Source organism: Nilaparvata lugens, chromosome 2 (genome assembly GCF_014356525.2).
Source record: "Nilaparvata lugens isolate BPH chromosome 2, ASM1435652v1, whole genome shotgun sequence".
NCBI lineage: Eukaryota > Metazoa > Arthropoda > Insecta > Hemiptera > Delphacidae > Nilaparvata > Nilaparvata lugens.
The window spans coordinates 12,405,452-12,429,431 of record NC_052505.1 but is presented as its reverse complement, the minus strand read 5'-3'; the positions used below and the strand labels follow the sequence as shown (position 1 = coordinate 12,429,431).

The 23,980-nt window shown below is 34.8% G+C and overlaps 1 protein-coding gene across 1 annotated transcript in view; it reads right to left on the bottom strand.

Annotated features, from left to right (window-relative positions):
- Positions 1-23,980, bottom strand: part of LOC111053412 — a 54,982-nt gene that overhangs the window by 5,399 nt on the left and 25,603 nt on the right. Inside the window, exon 2 of the mRNA XM_022340301.2 lies at positions 343-659. Within this exon, the coding sequence (XP_022195993.2) occupies positions 343-659 (317 nt within the window). The remainder of the gene's footprint in view (positions 1-342; positions 660-23,980) is intronic.

Sequence of the window (23,980 nt, the reverse complement as noted above, 5' to 3'; positions counted from 1 at the left end):
CAATGTGTGATAATGACTCTGATAGGGAGGAGTTCCAGCTTACTTTGGTAGGTAGATTCATAGAGTAAAGATGCCTTGATTATTTGTCTCCGGCAGAATCTTTAAAAAGCGTGTAAAGCATCAGACACTGTTGGTCATATTGATGATTCATTTAAATACTTCTATTTTCTTTCATAGAACATTATCTTATATTCATCTGCCTACAATGTAACATAAATGTAGGGTTAGTTGGTTAAGGTGAAGTCTGAATGAATGTCAGAATGTTTGTTGAGTAGGTAACAGAGACAAAAGATTACCGGTATCACAATATAAGGAATAGTAGGTACTATGTTAGGTACTGACTTGTGAATGGCAAACTGATGGTCATGTTGGAGAGGAAGCCGTCAGGGGGGTACCTGACGAAGGGCAGCGATATAGTGGGAGTGATGGTGAGATGGGTGCCAGGGGGAAGGGCCAGACGACCGTCAGTCGTGATCCAGATGAGTCGCTTCTGTCGCGAGTGCGGGCGACTACTGTCACTGTCTGTGGCTGCTGGCGGGCGACTACTGTCGCTGTCGCTGTCTGTGGCAGCTGCCCCTCTCGCCTGCGACAGCTGCGCGGCTGGCACTAGCGCTGTAGCCACCAGGGTACTCAACCACACCCTTGCCAGCATGCTTAGCCTGAAACATACGTCATTCATCCTTCATTACAATTTGGAATAAGAATTATTCATTTTTCATTTTAGCCTGAAACACACGTCATTCTTCCTTCAATAAGAATTGGTTATTTTTCAGTAAAATTTGGGAGGAGAATGAAGCCAGTTGAACACACATCGTTTTTTGGATGTTTGATTTTTTGCCGTCCTTATGAATTCTTTCAGATCAAAGACCTTGAAGATGCATAGACTCACATGCAGCGCTAGTGTCGTACGTACTTGGAATTGAAATCCGCCATTGAGGGGGCAACCCATAAGATTATTACATACCAATACCACCAATGCCTTTGTGATCTATAGTATTACAAATAAATAATATATGATATCTCGTGCTAGGCAGGCATAGGCATTGTGGGTCTATATCTCTTTAAAGGTCTTTGTTTCAGATTGATCGGAGCTTGACAAACATCATCTGTTTAATGTTGTAAAATTTATAAGGACAGAAAAAACATACGTCCAAAAACCGATGTGTGTATCTGGCTTAATTCTTCTCCCAAATATTTTATTCGGGATTGTATATAACTAGCCTTATTCATTCTTCATTAAAATGTGAGTGAAAAATAGTTTTGGGACAAGCCTGTTGTTCCATCCTAATCATACTTATAATATGATCTACAATTGTATTCACAATACAAATGAATATTGATGATCTCGGGTAGTAGTCGATTTTCGTATCCGTAAAAAAATAACTATCTGAGTAGAAAACTATAGTGAGATTTATCAAGTCAGCACCTGATTAACATTAGTTACCTATCCTTGTCTGATATTAGACAGAGTCGATTCTCATATTATCTATTCCATCAAATATGATTCTCTTTGTAGTAAATTATAGAGAGATTCACGTTAAAGAGTCAGCACCTGTTTTACATTGCTTTGTCATCCTCGTCTGTCACTAGCCAAAGTGGATCCTTCTCTAATGGCAGCGGATAATTCCTAGCATGAATATAAATTGGTTGTGTCCAGGTCTAGACTATGACTATCCTTTTCTAGCTTTGCATTGTTGTCACATCTTTTGAAAGCTATGAAGCTTTCAATTATTTAATGAATATTAAATTTTAAACATGAACATTTTTTATGAATAGTCCTATAAGAACTTATGGGAATAACATTCTCAATTTACCAAGGTCACTTTCACTGACACTGATATGTGGGAATCCAGATTAAACGTAGTTCAAATATTGTTGATCCGTTCCACGGCACCGTAAATCACACTATTTGATCATGAGTAGAATATTGGATTCTGGAAACAAGAGATTGAGCATTGTGTCCACTCCAATCTGATCGATAATGTGTAAAAGCCTCTCGCTAAAACCACATTTCAGTACTCGTGTTCCAAGCTGACCAATACAAGCTTTTCTTTGAACAAACAAATTGCTCAAATAGGCCTGATACCAATTCGAAGTAAATGAGAACTCATGTTTTCAGTTGTACTGCCTATACATTACAACGTTGGATGTTTAAACACGTTTTACAATAGGCTAAATCCGAAATGGATAAACGTATTAATTTAGTTATTCTACACATCATAATAACTAATAGTTCTGTGAATAGTAGATCTCACGCAGTTTTCCACATCTACAAGTACCTATCTGATGCCACCTGTTTGAAATGTTAACAAACTCAGTTCATGTTTGATTTTGTATCCATATGATATAATTCATCGAGCTCCGTGATAATCTTTCCATCTGATGAGAATTATTGCTTGACAATCAAAAATATTATAATTATTTCTTCAGCATTATTCAGTTCATTTGATTATTTTTAATCACCTTTTAAATTAGGTTTTTCAAATGTGAGAATATTGAAACTGACGGGCACGCATAATAATACCATGACTGCAAAACAAAATATTGAAATCAAAGACCTTAAAGATGCATATACCTCTTTAAAGTCTTTGATTGATACTATAGACCCCATATAAATAGACACAGCTTCTCCAGACATCTGTGTAATTCACTTGTCAGCTGAATGATTATGAATAATTCTATAGTCTGATTAATCCTATCTTCAGAGTAGAAGATATATTATATAGTGAGTATGGAGGAATTCCTTTTCTTTTCATATTATCCTTAAATTGCAAAATTTCGAAAAAAAAATTATAAACATCGAGGCGCAGTTGAAAAAGGAATATTCCTGCCAAATCTCATCCAATTCTATAAAGGCGTTTGGCCGAAATTGCGTTACATACATACAAAGAGACAGACAAAAGAAAATCCGAGTTAAAACATAGACCTCACTACGTTCGGTCAATTAGTTATTGATTGACATGATCATTTCGATTAATTATTTGAGTTATCATTAATATAATATGAATAACCCACCAATAACTATAAAAGTTCAAGAAGGATTCAATAAAAATACTTCTGAATAGAGGAGTGGGAGATAATTTTCTTCTCCAATTAACATGAAACTTAACGATTACAAAATTTTCATGGTGAGTGTCAACAGAGAGTTTATTCAAGTATTCGGAATTCTACTCCACTCATTCGAGATGACCATTTACAGAAATGTTTGTGAAACGAAATACTATGGAGTAGGTTGAATGATCAAGTCAATGCTAATTTTTTTAGTCCCGTAAACCGCAAAATCAAATAAGGAAGATTGCCAAATTTTGTATTCGACCCACTTGCAAATTCATTCTTTCTCTGTTGGGTTATTTGATATTGATGCTAAAAAAGTTTTCTTGATAGTATTTTTATCGTATCTGGAAATCTCCGAGACGTAACTTAGCGAAGCTTTAAAAGTATATATTACGAAAAAAACAATTGTGGTTTTTTTCTTATTTTAGTAGCATAGTACATACTCAAGATTACAGTATACATTCAGTAGTGATGGAATGCTAATAAGAAGGAACGTGTTATATGATGACTTATTGATGATACGGAATGACTTTTTTGACGTTTGTTACATTGATTTTTGATTGATTGAATGATGTCTAATGAATGATTCTTCTAAGATTCCTATTATTGAATGCTCTCAAATTAATCGTCATATTTGGTCAGTTTGACAGGTACAATTCTCTGTTTGTTCATTTTACTTACGTGGTCGAGAGGTAGAGTGGTCATTACTGCCCATACTTCGCCACGTCAACAAATAAAGAAGTCATTCTATTCTATTCTAGCTAATAACCAAAAGCTCATTTGGAAAACGTTATCCTATCTAAGATCTCATCACGAATTTTCATTATAATCTGTCTGTGATAATGCAATAACATTTTAAAATGCCCATATGAATCAGTTTATAAATGAGCATATATCCAATTTAAATAAATATGGATTGAAGGATGAGTTCACTTAGAATGCTATTCTAATAAAAACGGCGATTTTACCGGTGTAGTGTAAGTGCAATCCTTCCTGTTCCTTTTATATGAAACGTACAAGCTTTACCTACAAGTAAGATTTGATAAATATTCAACTGAATTCACTTTGATGTTAGCTGTGTAAATTCTTGTAGTTTTCCAAGGTCACTCAAATTCTCACAGATTTTTAAACTGCTCTTATAATGAAATGAAAACATTCTTTATTCGACGGAGTTGGGACTTTCTAGTTCTCTCTACCACTAAACCTTGATACAACTCATGCAGCCTCGAATACAACCTCAATCTTTTACAGTATAGTATAAGATTCGCTAGCAACGAATTGAAACCTGATGGAATTCATTAGAGTCAAGTGGGCATTCGGTTCTATGCGGTTCCTATTCGGTACCGAATTCAAACCGAATTACCGTTTCACACTTATCGGAATTTGCCGAAAACGAATCGAAAACGAAACGAACCGAATGAGTGTGAAACTAGCCTAATAGAGTGTTGATATTATAATCGTGATAATCCCCCTTTTCATCATGATACGTATGCATATCTGCTATTAAATGGGTTGTCACGTCCATCTTATCACAATAGTTAATTACTGAATGATATGATCATTCGAATATATTATTTGAATTATCATAAAGACTTATTTTGCTCAATACTGTTTATAAGCATTTGATACCATATCCCGCTAGATCAAAATTCAGATCAAAATCGAAAATCTTGTGAGAATCCGAAAAGTTTGGTTAAGAACTCAGAATGAATCACAGCAGCGTTTAAGAGGTCGGTAGCCTTTGGTCAAGGCCGTAGACGAGATTGCAATTCACCACGCTACCGATACCTAATACCGGATTCCTCACAATGCTGTCTACTGTCTTCAGAGAGTATAGAATGTATAGGATGAGTATATATATATTCTATACTATTTGAATGTCTTCTGACCTACAGTGGCCAGTGGGCAGGGCCAGGCCAGGCTACCACCTTCTATTAACTACTACCTGATGGAAATAAGGATTGTGGTTGATTATGAGGAGAAGATTGTGGTTGAGATTTAGAGTAAAGAGAGACTTCAGCGTATCAGGACAGTAAAAAATTGATAGGTTTTTTGAAGAGAGAGGATGATAGGCTGAACGATCGCAAAAGAATGAAAAGAAATGAGCTCTTGCATCGAATGATGATAATTCTTCAGATCAATTGATGTAGTATGGGTAAAGGAAGACTTGTTGCAGAATTATTTTCGCTGAGAGTTTCAAAAGTTTCTTTCTGCTGATTTATCTTCTATCCATGTTTCTCAAGCATTTTAACGGATTTTCCAAATAGACTTGAGAAGGTTGTCCATGAATATTGAGGAAGCTTTCCACATCATTTCTATCTCAATAAAAAACGACTCAAATACGATAATTCTCATATCTCAATCATCTCTTCATGTGGTGCAAGATCTTTTTTTATCGAATAAGAGACAGACTTCTTTTCAATATTAATATGTTTGAATCATTTAAACTATCATCTATAAATGTGTGTAGGCCTATAAATGTTCTCAATATTCTATAGTTGACTGAAGTTCAAAATACAGAATTCAAAGAAATAGAGCACGAGAATTATGGTAAGATTAGTTGTTCAGAAATTCCATACTCCATAATTTCTCCAAAGTTCATCGAACGCAAAGGTCCCTGTCATCTAAGCTTTCTTAATGCTGGATGCTGGATTCTGAGCTTATTTCATCAAATAAAGTGATATCACAAATTGAATTCTATTTGAGAGACTTTAATTCCAATTTCAGAATCTTCATACAAAAGTACGCCTGATTGTCTGAAATTATCAATAAATTGAGATAATTCATCATGATTTTTCATACATTATAATCATAGTTCTTCTGCTGTCTAATTCTAATCTCAAAACCCTCATACGAAAATGCGTTTGATTGTCTGAAATTGTGATTATTGATTTTTTGTACAGACACACCACGATTTTTATACATTATAATCATAGCTCTCCTCTTCATGTAAGATAATCTTACAATAGAGAGGTGCAGCTTTAAAAAAGGACAACTGAAATATCATGGCACAGCACTGGTATACACGTGCTCAATGCGTCCTGGACAGTAACTGCTTTGCATGAATTTGCATATTTTGTCCATTACATTGTCACGAAGACAATCCTGAATATTTGCTTCTTGAGAAGCATTGTACGTACACATTTCATATTTCCTACTGATTATAATAATTATCATTATTCTTTCGCTTCCATGGTAGCTGTGAATTTAAAGATGAAGTGTTTAATGAAAATCTTGGATCCTTGACTTCCATTTTTAATAGATTTTTTTATTCTCATGATTTTTCAATCGAAAAAATTACTAAACTTTTGAACATATAATACGCTTGTCTCAGGTGCAATGAAAAGTAATTCTTGATCTTAGAATAGAAGTAGAAATAGAGTAGTAGAGATAGGATCCAGTCATTCAGCACCAGTATCCCAAGGACTGTCAGGATCGTAAAAGATCACTGACTCCCAATATATAATGTGATAGTATAGAATACAAATCAATAATAGACTATTTTAAAGTTTTTAATAAAGAGTAATACAATTTTTTATATTGTTTTTATTAATTTGAATAAATGAGTGATTTTATAGAATACATTATAATAGAATAAAATGGAATAGAAGAAAATCTATATAATAAATAATAGAATAAAATCACAAAAAGTGGATTGGCATCACTGTAAATTGATTTACATGGGAATATATATTCTAAAGGGAAGTAAAAACTGATATATCTTGAAAAATATAATAATATGTTAATCAGTAATGCTTCTCATGAATGAATGAAGTTGGAACAAGTCCTGTTCAAGAACATTCTTATATCATGTACACTAAGCACTATCAGGTCTCACTATGTCTCGCACATACATAGGTTTTGTAGCAGACAATTTTAACGTTAATAACATACTATTATTGAAAAATGTGCAGTTACAGTCAACTCTCATAAATCACATCAAAGAGGATGTGATTATCCACATTGTGGATAGTGCTAATAATCACATCTATCACTGATTAGCACAATGAACAATGTGGATTATCACATCAAATTGCTTTGATTCCAATCAGTAGTGATTGAAAAATCTTTCTCACTCTGAGTTCAGTATAAATTTTTTCACGTTTCATTGAACAATTACTCACAATAGTTTACGATAAAATAAATGGCGTGCCTATCTCAAAGATCCAGAAGATCCCTTGGAATTCCCCTGATAACCCAGGATTATTTCCTGTTACTGTAGAAGCACTCAACAATTTGGGGCAAGCTTTAAAGCGGCATTCTGCAATGCTTCAAGTGCCTTAAAAGAGCCACAATCCTCAATCCCCTTGACCGGTTTTCGAAGCTCCAGATAACAATTATTACGCCTTTGGAGTAATCGAATAACTTACCTAAAAGGAATTAATTACCTTGACAGTCGGCTTACCTGGTGGCCATACTAGTTTTTTCACATATCATATTAATTCAATAACTCATATCTTACAAATTGTAAACTGAGCGCTTTTATTATCACTTAGATGATATATTCAACCTGGAGAACCTACTATGAATGTACAAAGTAACAAACTTACACTGTAGTATTGAGAATCGAAAGAATAAGAAATGAAATGATTGAAAGACACGCTTTTAGGTGTCAAATCCATCTATGAATTTATTCATCTCATCTCATGTGGATTAGACTATTAGAATAGTGTTCCTCAATAATTACGGAGAAGTTGCACAGCGTCAATAAATCATATCAAAAATGAAATGACTGAATAACATTAGTTCACAGTCTATTCCCTTTGAAACTCGATATTATAATCATAATTTGATTTTGATAGAATTCGATTCTATAATCTATAATATAATAAAATGGAATAGAAGAAAATCTATATAATAAATAATAGAATAAAATCACAAAAAGTGGATTGGCTTCACTGTAAATTGATTTACATGGGAATATATATTCTAAAGGGAAGTAAAAAACTGATATATCTTGAAAAATATAATAATATGTTAATCAGTAATGCTTCTCATGAATGAATGAAGTTGGAACAAGTCCTGTTCAAGAACATTCTTATATCATGTAAGCACTATCAGGTCTCACTATGTCTCGCACATAGGTTTTGTAGCAGACAATTTTAACGTTAATAACATACTATTATTGAAAATGTGCAGTTACAGTCAACTCTCATAAATCACATCAAAGAGGATCCACATTGTGGATAGTGCTAATAATCACATCTATCACTGATTAGCACAATGAACAATGTGGATTATCACATCAAATTGCTTTGATTCCAATCAGTAGTGATTGAAAAATCTTTCTCACTCTGAGTTCAGTATAAATTTTTTCACGTTTCATTGAACAATTACTCACAATAGTTTACGATAAAATGGCGTGCCTTTCTCAAAGATCCAGAAGATCCCTTGGAATTCCCCTGATAACTCAGGATTCTTTCCTGTTACTGTATAAGCACTCAACAATTTGGGGCAAGCTTTAAAGCGGCATTCTGCAATGCTTCAAGTGCCTTAAAAGAGCCACAATCCTCAATCCCCTTGACCGGTTTTCGAATCTCCAGGTAACAATTATTACGCCTTTGGAGTAATCGAATTAACTTACTAAGAAGGAATTAATTATCTTGACAGTCGGCTTACCTGGTGGCCATACTAGTTTTTCCACATATCATAATCTCATAAATTGTCTCTTTTCTGTATGGGGCTACTTTTAATATAAATAGAAAAAAATAAATATAAAATCTCAGTACCTTTTTTTGAATTATTTTATCACTTGAAAATGGCATGAATGTTGAAATATGTTGTGATAAAATAATTCGAAAAAGGGTACTGAGATTTTTATATATATTTTTTTTATATTCATAATCTCATATCTTACAAATCGTAATGAGAAAACTGAGCGTTTTATTATCACTTAGATGATGGTATTCAACCTAGAGAACTTGCTAAGAATGTACAAAGTAACAAACTTACACTGTATATTGAGAATCAAAAGGATAAGAAATGAAATGATTGAAAGACACGCTTCTAGGTGTCAAATCCACCTATGAATTTATTCATCTCATCATGTGGATTAGACTATTAAGAAACTGTTCCTCAATTACGGAGAAGTTACACAGCATCAATAAATCATATCAAAAATAAAATGACTGAATAACATTAGTTCACAGTCTATTCCCTTTGAAATTCAATATTATAATCATAATTTGATTTAGATAGAAATTGATTCTATAATCTATAATATAATAAAGGAAAGAATTAGCTTATACACGTACGGGATAGGAAATTCAAGAATCATCATCGACGCATCATCACGTCTGAAATACTGGACTGATTAACTTGAAATTTTGAATATATAAATTTACTGAGGATGGTTATAGGCCTAGTTTTTGATTATTCCCTTGCGGAGCACGGGTTACCTGCTAGTTTTCAATAAAAATCACGCAAACTCACATCATCATTGAATGGAGGTTGATAAATTGATGTAGTTTTTCAGGCTGGAACAAAGCCTCGAAGCTGTATTTCTCATTCTAATAACCTTATACAATCTTTTCAAAGTGAAAAAGTTCGTTGTTCAACTACTCACAGTTTTCTCAAAAACGAAAATTCGTCGAAGTGAATGGTAATGTACATTTTTTGTGTAAATATGTGAATACTTGTATGTCACCAATACAACAGTGTCTACCCCGTTCATGATTCGAAATGGCGGAAAAGAACAATTCTGGCTGTCATTTTTCTTTGCCGGTAACTTCATCACTTTCACCTGTGACCTCATTATGTCATCCATGCAGTACATGGTTGTGCTAGTTCTAACGTATAATATCTGCTTTTTGTCAATTGGGAAGTTCATCTTCATTCTCCTACTCACATGCTTCATCTGCAGACATTGTAATTGACTGTAATCTATTTCAGCCGAAATCCATAATTCAATATTTCTTTGAATCCTGTTCCACAATGTAATTTTCCTGCTGAATTGAAGGAATTTCCATTGTGGGAAGTAGCTACAACGCTATTTTTTTGCATGGTGTCACGTACGATGACTGATCTTGTTTTTAGTATGTTATTAAAGATGTTTGGACTATTTCAATTACAGTATAAGATCGGTTTTATTTCTAGAGAATGAGAGATATTATTCTATTGTTTTCAGTAATCATATTATCCTAAATGTGTCGAGAAAATTTGGGGGCTCCAGGGGTGCCAGGGGGTTAAAATTTTCGTGATTTGGAGGTTTTCCCATAGCCTCCAGTGTGTTCTCTAACTGATTTTGAGGTGGGTTATCCGAGACAGTTGGAAAATTTTTGTCATTTGCAGCTTTAATATAGTAAGATCCCTATATTCCCTATGAATAAATATAATGTCATCTATGTATATTGATACCATTCTTGGATTGAAAGCAGAATTATCAGTTATCTATTGAACGTTTCAATTTGAATCGAAATATTGATCTTGTGAAATTTGGAACTATTCAAAGAACTAACTGACACAGAATAATTCAAAATTTCACTCTCTATCAACATTTCCATTTTATGTGTGATAAACTCTTCAGGAAATCATGAAGACTAAGATATTGTGTGTCTCTCTCAGAAATTGGATCCAAAGACTTGCTAGGAAACTCTGACATCACTGTTGGAAAATTAGAAAATATGGGCCTTTTTCTCTCTTTCTCTCCATGTGATAAGACTGGAAGAAATAATAGAGCAGGTTTTTCCTCGAGTAAATACTTCTAGAAGAGAGAAAACTTCATTCTATGAATTATCATTCTGTTAATGGGAAATACAATCGTATTCTTATAATTGTCTCGTAATAGTATTCTAATCGTATCTTCCAATCTTCCAGTTCGTATGGCCATTTGCAAATAGCCATCAGTTTTTTGTATTATTTTCAAATCCACCACTTCCTCAGGACACTGAAGTTTTTTTGCAACGGTATTCCGGGAGTGTATGTGAAAACAGCACAATATTATGAGAACTTACTCCAAACCACATGAGAGCTTCGAAGATGCCTCAGAACAGCTTAATGAACGATGTATGTGTAAGTCACGTGTTCATATTCCACCATTTAATCACAACCACAGCTACAACAACATACAACTTCCTTGTTAGAGGAATGAATGTTATGAGAGCGCGTATCTGAGGAAACGTTCTCGTTCTGATGACTTCCCTATCTTGAAGATTATTGCTTTTGGAAAAATGCATGAATCCAGTTGATTTGGCTTGTTATGGAACAGTCGTCATGAATAATTTATGGGTCAAGGTTGACACAGATCTGTGTGATCCCGTGTATCACAAAAACGAGGAAAATATAAAAAAAGGATTGCCTTAATAAAGAATTGGCCCGCCGCCTGTGGAGCAGGCGATACTTGGAACGGTAAAAACCGGATCCTTTGCAGAGGATAGTCGACGTTTCTTCATTGAAAATTGGCAATGACCACAAGAAAAACGTATGTGATTGTGTGCGGCACGCATTTTTTATTTATTCTCACAAGTGGACAATCCGTTGCACAAGCAGAGACACCGCCAGTGATCGACTCAGCCCCCTCATGTCAGGGGTCAACACTGACACCCCCCTGACCACCCCCCACCGCTGGCAGGAGGCAATTCCACACCAAGCTGACCTAATACTCGTGCGGAGCGCGAAAGAGGTCTCCAAAAATAGTGTCATTCTTCAAATTGGAGGCCTGCTTACAAAACCTGTATAATTAATTATCACATCTCGATATAATACTGTTAATGTGGTACCTTTCTCACTCTTGTCATACTGGCTGCATTGAAATTCATATTTGGTAATCTCGCCTTTGAACTTGTTACTGGAATAACAACTTGTTACCGTTATATTTCGAAATTTATTTTCAAAAACATCACGTTCGTCCATGCAAACTAGCTATTATCATTGAATTTCGATTCTATCTAATGGCTCGCAAGCTGGTTCTTTTGTGTTTATAGTTTTGAATTATGGAATTGTTCACAAGCATTTACAACCGGGTGAAATATATATTGTAGCAGGCCTAACTTTCCAATACCACATTCATGCCTATATACCTTAATATTATTCACTCTAAAGAAGTAGACAGTCAAGTATGAACTTGATTCTTTTCTTATCTTGCTGTTTAACCTGACTATCACATTCTAGAATTCAAATGTTAACAATCTTGTTAGTGAGAAATCGTCTAGTTTTAAGTGTGACTACAGTAAGATCCACGTTACAAAGTCAGCACCTGATAAACTGCTATCTACTATTCACTACAGAAGACAATGCTCTTGAATAATGTCAGAGTTTAATGTTAACTAAATCATTATCTGTGATGCTCGACATGATCTTCGAAAATCACGAGAGAAAATACCACATTAGAATCAATACCCGACAATGTTTATCCATTATTTTTTTCCTCAATCATGAAATTGGGAAAGGAGTAATAGTATGTTAATGCAATTTGAAACTGGATTTTGAATTAATATTATTATTTCAACATTCTTATTTGTTCACATGGCACGTGATCTCATAAGGAAGATACAATCAAGTACTACAAAATACAAATTGAAAAAATCCCAATCCTACAATCAACTTTATGATATTACACTTCTCGTAGTAATATCAGAAACTTCCTCGAATTAAGAGGCGATCATCGTGGAATGCTCATTAAATTCAAAGTTACTTCAGTTGGTCAATAAAACAATAATTATAAGTATTGAAGACGAGCAGTAGCTAGTCACCTGATAAAGAGTTGCTCCTGAAATTCTATCTGTTATTGGAAATGGAAGCGGCTGTTCAGATACCTGTAATCATTCGTTCGTTAATAATTATGGATATAAATCTTAAAGACATGCAAATATTTAGTCATCCACTCTATTGGCTGGCGTAGGCCTATTTAGCGAGCCAATCGCTTTGCCGAGCCGAACCTGAAGTTCATGGAAATCCCGCCAGATTGCACGCACGCCCTCCAACGGTATCTTAATATAATTTTTATAAAAATATACATAGTAATATACTCTATGACTGGTATTCCCAGACAACTTTTCAACCACTTATCAGCCAATCTAATACAGGTCAATAATACGAGTCAGCCTACAACATTAATAATCATTCTGATTGAAGTATATCAGTTGGAAAATTACAACTTGCAATACAAATGATTTGCCGAAATATTGATGTAAAATCATTCCAGGGTCATAATTTTATTATTCCATGATTTGTGGAAATAAATAAGGAAATCGATAAGATCTCAAATTGAAGATGTGTTGGAGGTTGGAGCTTCTTGGAATTTCTATTAGATTCAACTTCCTTGTCAATAACCATAATCCATTTATATCATTCAACTCTTCAGATGTAGTACAGTTGAGGTCCAGGTCATGAGACTCAAAAGAACCTTTTTTGAAGTGTGACACCTTAGTGCAACATCTTAAAAGGATTTCAAGACTGAAAACTGATAGTTTAAGTAAATTTTCAATTGTTTTAAATGATTGGGCTTTCACCAATTAAGTATTGCTGTTATTAAAATATCAGTTTTGAAAGCCCATGAAGATTCCCGCACCAGCAAATCTTGACAACAGAGAAAATAGGTACAGTGACGAGAATATTAATCCAAACGGGGTCCAAGTGGATGTTTAGTTGGAGATCCAGTGGGAAAGAGAAAAGTTGAATGAAACCCACAGTCCGATGATTATAATACGTATGTTGGTGCATCTGAGAAGGGTGGATGTAAGGTGAAGAGATTTAGAACAGTTGCTTTTGCGTTGAAAAGCAAAGGCAGAAATTTAGTGTGTAGAAGGGTGGAGAAGGGGGTGAGTAGCGCTTTAAAAGGACTGTCAGTGATAATGATGATGATGATTGTTTTGAGTTTTCATGTCATTGTGGACTAAAAAATATGCAGTTTGAAAAGTCATTGATCAAGCTTCAAGAATAGAATAAACGCAATCAATAGATCTAGATTGTCTATTTTTTATCTAGAATTGATAGATCTAGATTGTTTATTTCATGATTAAAGTAATAATTGTAGAAGGTCATTGACATTGTAGAGTGAGAATATGATCAGTTCTTAACTTAATGAGGCTTGAAATTCAGTTCCACTAAAATACGATACTCTCAGCTGCCCTACTCTTATTCTCAGAACTATTTCGGAACAGTCAAGCATTATTCCACAGTCAAACTCCATTGTTTATTTATTTATCAATTTGTGGATACAATATTACAAATATGATTGGGAATGAACAACAGGCTTGGCCCAAAACTATTCCACTCCAAAATTTTAATAACATGCCAATAAAAATAGATTAATTTTTATTATAAATTTATTTTAATTTTATCCCAATATCAATTCTCATTCAACAAATTTTATCAAGGATAGGTTATATTTTTACTGTTTAAGTTCAATTTTTGTCTAAAAATATATAGAACTAGAAATTTAGAAGGATAAAAACATGAAATTATAGTCGAATATTACTCTCAACTATCACAGCACATAAAATAAAGTTATTTCATAAGATTGTTACCCAGGAAATTGGTACCAGAGACAAATAATTTAGGTAGAACGTATCTTTACTCTATGATGGTACGCAGTCTGTCGAGTTGGACAATGTCAAGGAAAAAAGTTGAGAGACCGCTGAGATGTTCGATGGCAATTCATAGAGAACAGGTTTGCTCTAAACCCAGCAATAAGCGACGCCATTTAGTGGCAATGGCAACTGTGTAACAGGCTGCTTCCCCTGCAGCAATCCATTATGCAACGAGCACTTCATTATTTCAATAATAACCTGATCTTGATCTTGAACATTTTTAACGTTATATTATCTCATCCCAATAAGGCTGCAACTTGGTTCGGCAATTCCCTAACGGGAGTTTGTATTCTTTGATAGATCAATCCAACGCACTAAATCCACCTGTCAACTAGCTTGTCTAGTTAATGGCTATAATTTATTTTATTGCATGGTGGACTAGCATCAACTAATAATTACAGTAACTGTGTATAATTCATGCCCAAATAGTATTAGGCTCATCTACATTTTTTCTATTCTAAATTAAGGTGTGCCAAAAAATCTGAGCCAGTGATTTTGAAGTTCAGTTAAATTTCTATTAGAAATCTTTATGCCTTATTCCTCTGTAAATATTTAGACAAGAAATACTTCATGATGGTCTTGAGATAATAATTTTTGATCCTTGAATTATTTTATTACATAAATTGTTCAATAATGGTTCCTGAAGAAATAGAGTAAAGCTAAATTCGCAGTGAAAATATAATTTCTAGGTAAATATAATTTCATAAGCTCTAATGGTATTATTCATACTCACTCGGTCGGCATGAGTGAAAATAGTCCAATAATTAGAACGCTTGGGAATTATATCTTCACTGTTCACTGTCACGGTTGTGTGCGAAACCAACTCTGGCTTCAATTTAGAACTGAAAAATCTGTTCACTGTTCAAATTCTATCAAAATGAATAAAGTATGTGAGCAGCCATAAGGAAAGTATTGCTTTCCAAAAAAAATTAAGGTACCCTAATTTCAAGTTTTCTGTACGTTTCAAGGTCCCCTGAGTCCAAAAACATGATTTTTGGGTGTTGGTCTGTGTTTGTGTGTGTGTGTGTGTGTTGTGTGTGTGTGTGTGTGTGTGGTGTGTGTGTGTGTGTGTGTGTGTGGTGTGTGTGTGTGTGTGTGTGTGGTGTGTGTGTGTGTGTGTGTGTGTGTGTGTGTGTGTGTGTGTGTGTGTGTATATGTATGTATATCTGTGAACACGATAACTCCATTCCTAATCAACCGATTGACTTGAAATTTTAAACTTAAGGTCCTTATACCATGAGGATCCGACAATAAGAAATTCAATAAAATTGAATTCAAAATGGCGGAAAAAATGGCGGATAATTACTAAAAAACCATGTTTTTCACGGTTTTCTCGAAAACGGCTCTAACGATTTTCTTCAAAATTATATCATGGATAGCTATTTATAAGCCCTATCAACTGACATGAGTCTCATTTCTGAGAAAATTGCAGGAGCTCCGTAATATTCTTGAGAAAAATTGCGGATAATTACTAAAAAACCATGTTTTTCACGATTTTCTCAAAAATAACTTGACCGATTTTTTTCAAATTCATACCCTGTATAGTTTTTTATCAGCTCTATCAACTGGCATGAGTCTCCTTTCTGGGAAACCAATTGGGGGTCCATCCCATCCTTGATAAATGGACTTAGAAACCTCCTTCTCGTGCATGAGGTAGGTAGGTAGCGCAGTTCATAAAAAGAACACATAGTCGAGATATTTCATCTGTAGAACAGCTGTTTTGACGACTTTAAAAAATGAGGACTAAAAAAATCATCGAGTTTCACAATTTACACAAAGGAAAAAGTACTCTGAAAACAATTATATATACACATATACAGAAGTCTGATCGTAGTTTCAAATATGAGCAAGGAAAGTTGTGTGAGTGTACCACACCAGATTATTTTGCTATGTATCAAGTGTCATTCTCATTTCAAATTAGTATCGTTCGTATTGTATTCTTACTCATAGGGAAGGTGTTACTCATAGGGAATATTATTGATGGAGGTATTGATTAATTAAAAACTAAATGAAAATGGCCTTCAATTTCTTCGGACATCATAGAATTTCAATGTAAGATCATTACAACACAACTAAAAACACAATATAATTGAAAATATAAATCTGAGTACCCTTTCTACTACTAATGCCTTTAATAGCCGAAACATGTCGTGACGAAATATTTAAAAAGGGTAGTCAGATTTATATTCAAAAGTAGCCCTAAAGAGAAAAAGACAATTATAATTATAAATATATATGAATGGGTCCATAATACTATACTATTAAGATATTACACCGATCGTAGGGTATTTGAAGTAGTTTCTATCAGTTAATTAACCAATAATTTTATCAACAGCCTAATAAATCTCAGAATATATGACATGCAATGTCCCGTATGTTCATAATTAAGTTGGTTCACCCTAATGTTGATGCACCGATTTCCTATATGATTCTCGCCAAGGACACAAACATCCTTAATGTAGAATATTTGAAATCTAACGGTAAAATAGCAGGATGGACTCAAGTTTGCAATGTAGGCCACCGCAGAATAGGATGCATAACATATTTGACGGTTGAGAGTATTACAACGGGGGACCTATGAACTCTGTCCACTTCCTTCCAGCATGCTCGGCCTACGTAGGATGCTCAGTAACTGAATGGCACCACACTGATCCACTCTGATACTCGTTTACGAGATGATCACTGATACTTGTTTAGGAGTGGTGCACTACACACAGCACCTCATTCAAGAGAATCACGAGTAGCATGCCAACATTTTTGTGTTTCATGTGGGGTGGGACCTTCCCGCAAGGATCTCTTCACCAAAAAAAGCCTTCTACGAACTCACTTTTTACTATGTGTTTCATTAACTTTTTAACTGAATGCTAATGTTCAAACTATTCGATACTGATACCTGACCTTGTAAAAAGAGCAGTAACGATTTCAAATTCAGTGTTGTACCTCTGCGTGAAGTCGTCTGAATTCATTTATATTGAACCAGGGAAGTTCCGGAGAAGATACATTTGTAGCTAACATCTATGTTTGCACGAGGGCTATGATTGTTCGAAAACAATAAGCGAAGTGGCTCCCAAGTTCACCCTCATGGTTGAACTTTGAGAGAAATTGGAGAACCTTGATTGGAAGCATCTTAGAATATGAAGGAAGAGTTTTTGAAACTTTCAATGTTGAACATATTGCAAACAAAACTAGTCATTATTCTATTTATTATTCATTAATTTTCAAACTAAATTATTTTAGCCAATCACATCGTTGTGCCCTAAAACGGACAACCTAATCGTCTCAAATCGATCACAGCTTTTAAAAAATTTCAAACTTATGGTTCATCTCTTAATCAATACTTTTACTTTACAAAGAACAAGCGTTTGGTAAATAGGTTTCTACGGGCGGTATAGCATTCTTTTCTAGAGAAATCCATGAATTTACTTTGACTGAAAATGAATTTTCACATGTTTATGTCATTCATTCTTGAAGCAGTCCATCAATGAACTTGTAAATTGTAGACGAAACTTGTGATTACATCGTAATAGACATCCAGTCGTAATATAAATTGTAACGATAAATCACATCATCACACTGACCGTATTTCTAGCAATAATCTCCGCTCGCCGTGTGAGCTGTAAGCATAGAAGTACAGTGGCATCATCTATCTCACTGACAGGCGATTTATGTATTTGAAAATGATAACACATAAGTCATTATTATCTCAAAGGCATGAATGGTATCTTCAACTGGATAATAAGGAGGCTGATTGTACGTATATTAAATGCGAGCGTTATTTTTTATTGGTAATAAATTATTAAGATCGAGATAGGTTGTTAACAGTGAATCTTCTACTAGGTTGCAGGTTGCACTAGATAGACCTAGATTGTTAAACTACTAATAAACATTGGTCAATCATAACTTATCGAACCTAGATCGTTAACTAATCTAACAATGAAAATTGGAGAATTAGGAGTAGAAAATCACAACATATGCTACGGACAAGTACTCCAGATTTCGTTTTCTGTCGCATGCTTTAAACAATTCAGTGGGTCTCTACATTACAAAACAGAGTGGGTCTTCTAACAAAATAGAGGAAATGTTTCTAGAGTAGCAAATGTATTTTTGCTTTGGCAGGGTACAAGACATGGATATGTCAGGCATATGTGATAAATTTAGAGACAGTTTATTATCTCAGAAGACCGTAAGGTCCAGACGCCACCTTACTTGGAAGCAAGTGCAATAACAACTTGCAGCTACAAGCCTGTAAACGGCCTGCTAAGTAGGCAAACGGAACATTCCTGTTGTCTCAGGATTTTGTTTTAATAGGGTGATCGGTCGTGCTCCAAAAGATTTCGGACAGAAAGAAGTGGAAGACTTGTTCTTCTAATTTTGTCAATGTTATGTGAGAGGAAGTCACGTAGACCCTGTTGGAGCGAGGTCGAATGCTGCTGCTGCAGATAATTGGGGTCGTGGTATCTGATATATGGCAGGTGACAGATGGACTGGGGAAGGCTATGTCCTGGATGTAGAAGACACAGTGACCAGTGACCGAGGATGTGCAGATCTGGTGGAGGAAGAGGGTGGAGGAAGGCAACGTCACAGAGAAGACCTGCTTCACCGGTCCAGGAACCGCCACACCATACAGCCTCCTCATGCTTCCTTACGCAGGCTCTTATCTCACTCTACGAACCGCTAAAAAGTGAAACCAAAATGAACTTGCTGCCGAGCCGCCCAACGATGATGATTTACACGCATGAAAACACCCATTACAAGGAGCAACCCGATCCAACAGCCTTGTGGCCAACTTACGGTCACGATCCGTTCACCGACAAGTTTATGGACGCGCTCCCAACTAGTTCAACTATAAAAAACTGTTTGTTATTCTGTCCAACTGATTTCGACTTTTCGGCCCACTTTTTTCAAAATTGATTCACAACTATCAATGCTCTTGGTTGCAAATAAGCATGTGGGCTGATAGTTCTGTTCTGGACCTCTTCAGACAACGCATTAATATTCTATGTCTCTATGAATACATTATACCATTCCAAATAGTTGAACAAAACTAGTCATCTGAGACTGTGGTTTGAATCTGTCAATCAACTCTGACCCTCACTTGTGTCCATGATCTTGATTTATGTAAGCAAGCTCGGAAATCGAGCTTCTCTAACTATTTTATATTCTAGTTTTTGATGGAAAACATCTCCATGTATCTTGATCCGTTTATGAATAGAAATCATAGATGAATCCTTCAAAACTTCATTTTCTCGACTTCAATACTTGTATTTGATGTAACTATTTCTTTTTTAATTTCCTAGTATTCTATGAGGGACGATTAAAGTGAATATATACAATGATGACCATTGACATTTGAAATCACCATAAAACTAGAAGTCCACGGAATCGACGAGGTGACATCATCTCGACTCAGATTGTAGTTTGAGCTGTTACAGTTGTAACAGTGTAGTGCAGTAGTTAATTAGTTTACAGTATAGTTTAGTTGCTACAGTTTACTTGCTACAGTATAATTTAGTTGCTACAGTTTACTTGAGATAGGGAACCCTGATTTCGTACTATTTAGGCAAATATATTATGAATATCTATTTATCTTTTGCGCTCTATGCATGCCTATTACTTGAAAATAGATTTTTTTAAATCTTGTATCCCATCTATATCTTAATCTTGTGTGTCCCATCTTGAACTCGAACTGAAAATCGTTTCTATTAGTTGAAACTTCATTCCAAACATTCCGATTTCTTGTGTTCTGACGACAAAGACGTGATCTTTTTGTATTTGAGAAAGGTTATTCCAGTGCAATTAATTTGTATCAAATTTTCCAGGAGGAGCTTGAAAATATTTTTCCATTCCTTCGAATTTGTACAAAAATGCATGATTTTATACTGATAAATAAGATACATGATATTTTAGTGATAAATAAGATTACCATCAAAGCTTGATAAGATGCAAATCAGTAGATTACTGTTGAGAAAATAATTATGTATGACCGAATCCTTACATACAACCTATTACCGAAGCTTACATAATTTCTGTAATCATTTTATAAGATGCACAGAATTGAAAAAACAAAATAATGAAGCTACTCCGCCGAAGATGGGAAAAGAGGTCAAGTGGCGAGTTTGCATACGAACTGAAACGTAAATGATAGCCTGCAACAGTTGAGGTGGGTCTGGAAACGGGTTCTTCCTATTTAAATCCATTAATAAAATGTTATCCTGATGTGACGCGGTGAAGTATAATGATTACAAGACGCTCGGTCCGTTAGCATACGATACGCGACGCCAATCAAAACTTGACTGACTGGTCAGTTCTGACAACTGACTGCTAATCAGAATCGTAATGGAGTTTGGAAAAATACAATTCCACTCGAAATTAATCTCGACCGAATGACACACTACATACCTCTGGAATCCTTGAAAAAGTCCATGATTTTATCCCAGTGCGAAATGTTATTCAATGTCAGGTCACGTGACAGCTATAAAATTGAAAACTTCTGAGCGTTCGTTCCCCATTTCCAAACAAGTCCTCACCATTCACTTGCGTAAATTAGAAAATGTTTGGGCGATAAAATTGAAATTCTCATTTGCGAGTTCAAGAGTTCATATTGCCTGCTAGAGCTGAGAGTCATTTCCCGGACAAAATATAAATTAGACATGACTACCTTTTTGAGCTTTCTTGGTAGATAGAAACGCCCAAGGCTGTTGAGTGTTGAGCCTTTTGATATTCTTCACAAAATTCGGGTTTAACTAAGCCTTTCGTGACTAAATAGGCTGGATATCTTGTTCTAGTATTAACATTGATCATATATTTCCACAATGATCAAAAGTTCAAAATCACTATTATACTAAAAAAATGTGTACTAGAAATGCAGTAAACTATCCACGGAATTTAATCCAGTGGAAATTAGTTAAACTACTTTTCTATTGCTGTTTTCACACGTCTTAATTTCTATTTGAAACCTATTCAGTTATTAGAAGCCTCCAAATTTTCAATGTAATGAAAACTTTAATCTGTATGTAGAATTTTGTGAGCAAATTACTATAATTTACTTTTCACTTTTTAGACTTTTAACAGCATATTACTCTCAACTGAAAAACTCTTATCGCTATTATCACTGTTGCCTATTAATACTTTGCTCACAGAGGCATCAATATTATCAAACTACGGTTGGGGTGAAATACGGTAAAATACACGGTTGTGTGGGGGTAAAATATACAGTATTTGAACTTTAGTATTCGTTACTGTTGCGTTCAGAGAAACCTTATCAAATATATCTTATCTGTTCCTTGTATGATACTTGAATGATTCCTTGAACAGTAATATGTAGTTTCCCATACCATATCAATGATGATTCTATCATATTGACAATACAATCAATTACAATCCACTAGTTATGGAGTCGAATAGAATATCCTTCAATCTGTGATTCTCTTATACGAGCACATAATTATCTCATATATCTCTGGTAGAATATCGAGGCTAATAAATTCAGGATCAGCTTATAAATGACTAGAGTTTGTTTCATTTGCAAGCAAGACAAATTTGTTGACGGAAAATGATGAGACTTCAAGGATGATCTAGTGCTTTTTCGCGAGACACTTTCAATTGCAAACTAGTTTTCTCATAGCTTGAATGAAATTCTTCTTTTTCCGTCACCCATTCATCTTCTTCGGTCTTTCCTCTTCCCCAAAACCGTTTGACATACACACGCCTATGCTCAAGCACACGACTCTCAACATGCACACGAGCTACTGAACACAAAACAAAACATTCCTCCTTCTCTTTCCCCATATCATCTTGCTACTTCTCCTTCCTCCTCTCTTCTCATCTTCATCGTCTGAGCCTCTATCCTCTTTTTTGTTTTCATTATAGTAGAAATTTCTCCCAAAAGAAAAACAATTCACCCAATTAGTTGTTGTCATCACAACCGGCAGTTAGAGACTCTTCCCAGAGTTGGAAATATGCGTACCAATCATTTTTCTAGGTTATAGCCTACGGAAACAAACTGGGAATACTCTTTAACATATAGGAAGTATGTGACAGTTCATGAATGTGGGAATAACAAAAATATGAAAGCATGATTTGGGCGAATTTTGACTTGAATAGCAGAGTGATTTGATCAATTACTTTTTTCTACATTGCATATTATTGAATCTGTCTGTCAACTTCAAAACATATAGATATAAAACATGTTTCCTAACATACAGGATACGCACAACTCTGTAAAGAAATTCTACAACTTTTGGAACGAGAAATAATTCAGATTAAAATAATTATTATAAGAATCACAATGGTATTGAGAGAGTAATAACTATTCCGTCATTTCAAAATACAGCTCTTGAGTAGCATACAATATTAAGATTTTTTGATGAAATATTATCGTTGAAAATTTTGTTGAGAGCTGGAGCATTTACACGAATAGGAATCTATCACTCAGTGATTCTTGTATGAATCATCCTAATTTTCGAAATCAGATACAAGGTTCCATTCATTTTTTTACAAATAACATTGATGTTGTAGATATACATATTACCTTGAAAATAGGAAGCTCATTCCTCTGTTCATAAAATATTATTTTTTGCTCGATAACAACATTGCAAATAATCAATTTTCATCCAACTTCCATAATATGCTAAACCTAGAAGCGAAAATACGTTCATTAATTAGATTGAGAGCAATGTGAAGTTAATATCGATAGACAAACCAGACATTGCTATTGGACAATAATTATAGCTATCAGGGTTGTTGAAAATCAACAGTCGGAATAGTGGTACTAACCTATTCTTTATTGCATTGTCTTGTCTATTGTATTCTTCATCGTGAATGATTGCAACATTCAGTGATACTATTGTCACTCCCAGAATTCAACGGTATATTCGTATTGTTTAATTGAAAGACACATTTTCAATCCTTTCAATGCATTCAGACTTTGCTACTAACAATGCTACCACCTTTCAAAAACGATTTAATGGATGTATTTGGGGTGATTCAAAAAAGAGCCAATAACAAACAAATAACAGCATGATGTTTGCAATCAATTGAAAGGGTTGCGAATAAACTGGCATTCATAGTATCAAAGAGAGAAGGAGGAGTGGGTTGGAGGTGAGAGAGAGCGAGAGAGGAAGGCACAAAGGTGCAATTGAAAGGCATTGGTCAGGTAGACTATAGCTCTCATTAGAACGAGCAGACAGTTTGCCATGCAAATCAACTATTGTGGCTTGTAACCTGCACTAATTACTCTATAGAGACGGCTGTCGGTCTGGCGATGCGACGACTAGTCGAGTCCATTCTCTCCATGGATGCGACTGGAAAGCTGAAGCTGATGAAAACTCAAACAGAACAGTCTTTTGTAGTGCGATTCTCGGTATAAAGTCAGTGCAAATGATAGAGAAGCATTATCA